We start from the raw sequence: 4,869 nt of genomic DNA on the forward strand, positions 1-4,869 counted from the left end.
CTATACTGCCGACGTCAAGAGTTTCACTTGCTGTCTATATCATATAGTACCTAGATCAACGGTTGGATCTTTGTGCAGCGATTCGTGCTTCCGTCTGTCTCCGGTGCCCCGCCGTCCCAATCTTTGCTACAAGATGATTATCAACTGTACATGCTCTGCTGAAGCCTGGTCCACCTGCCTGTGGTTTCTGTTCGGGGAGAGAAAAACATAGACAATAGCCTATACTACGTGAGTCAAGAGCTTATGTCATGGTTCTAATGGGACTGTACTCTTAGATTCATTTCCTTGTTCATGTTCAAAATAATTGTCAAACGTGTTTTCGTGTGTAGATACATTTATTTTTAACAATTATTTTAGACCGGAGGAAGTATTTTTAATAATTTGAAAAGTTAGTTTTCTTTAGCAAAGCTGAACTCCCAAACTCTAGTGCAGGATGGTTAGATGAGCAAGAATTTTTTCACATACTAAATCAGTAGTACAATGCAATCAAAGTTTAATACAACATCCCTTTTTCTTATAAAGTCAATTTTTTTTTGAGAAAGAAGATGAATACACCATCCCAATATTGTACAAGAATGTAATTAACGATGTCATGGAGTACATCTTAGTTAATTAAGTATACTAAGTTGGCTTATTGATTTACATGCATATAAATCCATTTCAGGCAACGTGTAGTTTTAATATTTTTAAATACATTATGGCCATCATTCATGTATTTACATGCGTAGGCCAAGATAAGAACTTAACGGACCATGCCAACGCACAAACAACATCCAACATAGTTTAACAACGGCATATAACAAACCAAATGTTGTAATGGTTATTGATAATGAAATGATTGCTTAGCTTTATCTAACTTCATATTGAACAAACACAATCTCAAAACGCTGCTCATTTCCCCCCTCCCCTCCTCTCACCTAGCTACAGTTCTTGGCCTTATCCTCAACCTCACCGGGCCGCTCCTCCTCCCTCTCCGCCGGGCTAGCCGGCCGGAGTTGGAGAGGAGATGGCGCCGGAGTAGATAGTAGTAGTAGCAGGTTTAGATTTTGGTCCCTAGTGGCGTTTGGCGAGTATGCCGGGAGTGTGGTGATGGATCCCATCGGCTGGATCTGGTGCCGCGTCGTCTTCTTCCTCGACCTCATGGAGCTCCGGCGGTTGGAGCCAGAGGTGTGGCGGTGGAGGGAGATGAGGATCTCCGTAAATAAAGCCGTCTTTCGCGGATCTGGTCTCTGCCGATGCTGCGGTGGTCTCCTCCTCTCTGCTCATCATGGTGATGAGGGAGAAGAGGGTTGCCCACCTGCTCGTCGCCGGTTACCTCATCCGCAGCAGGGAAGCTTGTTGGCTTCTACTTGGAGGCTCTACTCGGCGCTGCTGTCGCCGAATCTTATGGCTGGAAGGCAGCCCCTCCACCGGAGGACTACCACGGTGCCATTGTCGCCGTTCTTCACGGCCGAAAGGCGGCCCCTCCACCCTGGGAGGTTCACCACGGCGCCACTGTCGCCGTTCTTGTTGGCCGTAGGGCGGCCCCTCCTTCCTGAGGCATCGACGACCGTTCTTCGTCCTCAGGTCTTTCTCAACCTCCAATCATCTAAATGGAGGCTCAAAAGCATCGTCGGAGTTAGCTCCCGCCTCCTGACCCCAAGTGGTTTTGTCCCCGGTGGCATGGAGGTTGACTCCGGCGACCTCGACGGCGGTGGATCTGGAGCTGGCCTGGATTGCGTTTCTTTTTTCTTTTCTAAGGTCCTTAGTGCAAAGTGCTTGGGTCGATATGTAATTTTTCTTTTTCTCAGGACCCTTTATGTAATTTGTACTGCCACCGCTGAAATGTCAACAAAGCTCTAGGTCCTTCGGGGCCTCTCCTGTTCAAAAAAAAAAACACAATCTCAAAACATTATTATGCAAACTCTAAATCATGTGGTCGTCCGATAGGGCCCACCGTAGAAGAACTGTCCATTGATCACAGGACTAACAGAGTACACATCCGGTTTGCTTGAATAGCCTGGAAAGTCATGGTTCAAGAGCAATGCTTTCCCGTTCCTATCAATGATCTCGATGTTGCTGAAGGACGCAGCCATGGCCATGCTATCATTTGTTGGGAGGTAGCCACTACCCATGGGAACAAGACCGGTATTGCTGGCCTGTACTACACCGCCAATGTTAATGTGGGTTGCTCGATCTGCCAAGCCGCCAGTGAATAAAGACTTGGGGTAACGACCGATCAGCTTGGGGTCACCCTGGTTAAAACCGTAATGCACCAGCCAGTCTCCCGATGCGGTATCCTGTATCATAATAAGTAAGTAAATGCAAGAAATCAAATTACAACGGACATATTTTTTATATTTTAACTGCCAAGAAGGTATACTACACTCTCTCAACCTACCTTAATGACTTTGACTGTGATAGTTTGCTTTGCTCCATTGGGCTGCGAGACTGGCGAAATGACATCACCAAGAGCTATGGGTGCACCAGCCTCAGGCTGAAAACCAAACCTGTAACACAGTTGGTGTTGATGCATGAGTGTTTGTTCCCATCAGCCTGCATATAAAACAAATATCACTAGTAGAAAAGAGGGCTTCCATACCACCCCATTAGTCTTCAAATAATTTAACCCAGTACTAATGGGGTCTTTAGTCTCGGTTAGTACCACCAACCGGGACTAAAGGGTAGACTTTTGGTCCCGGTTGGTGTTACCAACCGATACTAAAGAGGCCTGCGCCGGCCGCAGCCTGCCCCAACCGGGACTAAAGGTTTTTTCGGGTTTTTTACTCCCCACGCACCCTACCCTTCTGTCAGCTACACTTGATGAACCATGTGTTTTGGTAATGATTCATTTGCTTTAACAGTTGCTTATATGAATTCTATTATACTTTGGAATGAATTTACTTGTCTGAACCATCTTGGTAATGAAGACAACTTGCCTGTGTGGCTAGTTTGCTTGATGGTCTTGTGTGGTGACGCCAAATTTTAAATTCTCAAAATTCCAAATGAAAATACGAAAGCAGGAAGATTTTAGTTTTTGCTATAAATTACAGATTTTATATTTTTTTTTTATTTTTTAAAAAATTAAAATTAATAATTGCATCTTGCATAAAGATTACTATTACTTTTACCCAATTTTTAGATTTTTAAATTTTTAGGTTTTAGGTTTGGCAAAAAAATAAATATTTAAAAAATTTAAAAATAATACAAATTAAAAAGTTAATGTTTATTTATTTATTCAAGATTATTATTACATCATTACTTTTGTTTATTAAAAGAATTATTTGAAATTCAAACAATAAAGAAATGTGACATCGACCAACATGTTAATAGGATTGATATGATACTAGTATCACATACATGCGCGCGAAGCACTTAGATGCGGGACGGGATGGGACTCGGAAGTTAAGCGTGCTAGTGCTAGAGTAGTGGGAGTATGGGTGACCGAGCGGGAAGTTTGACTACGAGTAAGTAATTTGACTATAGATAATTGTAGTTAGAGACTAAACTATGCAAATAACTGAAATAATATAAATTCTGAAAAAAATAGAAAAAAAAGGGAGTGGAAAAAATTAGAAAAAATAAAATAAAAAAATTTCACCTAGAGGCATTTTTGTCCCGACGCAGGCAGCCCACGTGGATGGACTTTTAGTCCAGGTTCGTAAGCAACCGGGACTAAAGGAGGTGGGCTTTAGTCTCGGGTATTTAGTCCCGGTTGCGAATCCGGAACTAAAGCCCGTTACGAACCGGGACTAAACCCCCTTTTTCTACTAGTGTTAGTACATACACAAACAAGTGGAAAATGCAGGTTGATGGATCAAGAACACTTACCGACCAAAAACCAAATAAATGAGTGGCTGAATCACCACCGAAAGTTCCTGGGTTGACCTGTAGCAAATCATTGATAACATAAGTACTGTACATATATTGCATTGCAAATTTTAGTTATTCATACATCCAAATCTAGAAAAAATTGAGTCATGTATTTTAATGACAGGAAGATGTAAATTGTAGCTAGGATAGTTACAGGCTTACCACCCAACCGACCTGGATGACACTCAAACTGGTTGCTGCACCATCTCCTTCGTTGAAAATACGAACACCGGCTAAAGAGTACTGGTCGCTGGTCAGCAAGAAGTCGTACACGTCCATGGTCACGCTAACTCCGTAGTACTCTCCCGCCAACATCTCGTGATCTGCCGCCTACATACGTGATGGATGGTCAGCGTCGTTAAAAAGGATGCTCAAATACACTACAGAATAATACTAATTTTACCTAAACCAAATGAACCGCGGATGCCAATTAGGTCAGATTAAATAAGGTATGCATGCTATCTTTGTAACGAATTAAGGCAGGGGAGATGATACGTACGTAGGTATAGACGGTATCAGACTCAGTCGTATACGACAATCCTTGAAGCAACCGAGGTTGAACCAAAAAGCTTGTTTCGTTCTTGGACTTGCAGATCAAATAAAATACATAAAATTAGTGGCCAAAACATGCAGTTAATTCTAGTACGCACAAGGCAGACATAGTACCTTTTGGCTAGTTGGGTAGAGCCTTGCTGCATTGTTTCCACGGGCGAATAGCACGAGCAGCAACACGGCGAACAGAGAAAAGGAACCCATCACGCTCCATTGCGAAGAGCTGAGAAGACGAGTCCTGCCACAATGAGCAGCGCCGCACTTTATAGGGGTGGTGGCTTCGACCATATCAGCTTCAAATCGTTTATTTTTGGCATGCGTGGATGCGATTCGACCTGCTATAACTATAAGGGAAATAAATCCGGATACGCCATTGTCTCATGTGCAAGGTAATATATATGTCGGCATTTCGCTTTCCATTTTTCTAACCTTTTTTGTACATGGGACGTGGTACTCAATGAATGA

The 4,869-nt window shown here is 42.9% G+C and overlaps 1 protein-coding gene across 1 annotated transcript; it reads right to left on the bottom strand.

The window, feature by feature from the left end:
* Positions 1-1,910: 1,910 nt before the first annotated feature.
* LOC139835913 (uncharacterized) lies at positions 1,911-4,608 on the bottom strand. Its single transcript, XM_071825813.1, has 5 exons — positions 4,519-4,608; positions 4,027-4,182; positions 3,811-3,867; positions 2,381-2,476; positions 1,911-2,279 (listed from the first exon to the last, which is right to left on the bottom strand). The coding sequence occupies exons 1-5, from the start codon at positions 4,606-4,608 to the stop codon at positions 1,911-1,913; spliced, it is 768 nt and encodes a 255-aa protein (XP_071681914.1).
* Positions 4,609-4,869: the final 261 nt, after the last annotated feature.

The sequence above is a fragment of the Lolium perenne genome, chromosome 2 (genome assembly GCF_019359855.2).
Source record: "Lolium perenne isolate Kyuss_39 chromosome 2, Kyuss_2.0, whole genome shotgun sequence".
Classification (NCBI taxonomy): Eukaryota; Viridiplantae; Streptophyta; class Magnoliopsida; order Poales; family Poaceae; genus Lolium; species Lolium perenne.

What these genes read in the sequence shown, in the direction of transcription:
- LOC139835913 (XM_071825813.1), bottom strand. Translation starts at nt 4,608, where the DNA reads ATGGGTTCCTTTTCTCTGTTCGCCGTGTTGCTGCTCGTGCTATTCGCC. An exon ending in TCTACCCAACTAGCCAAAAG is followed by an intron (nt 4,183 to 4,518) that starts GTACTATGTCTG and finishes TCACGTATGTAG; the next exon opens with GCGGCAGATCACGAGATGTT. An exon ending in ATTTATTTGGTTTTTGGTCG is followed by an intron (nt 2,477 to 3,810) that starts GTAAGTGTTCTT and finishes TTTGGTTTTCAG; the next exon opens with CCTGAGGCTGGTGCACCCAT.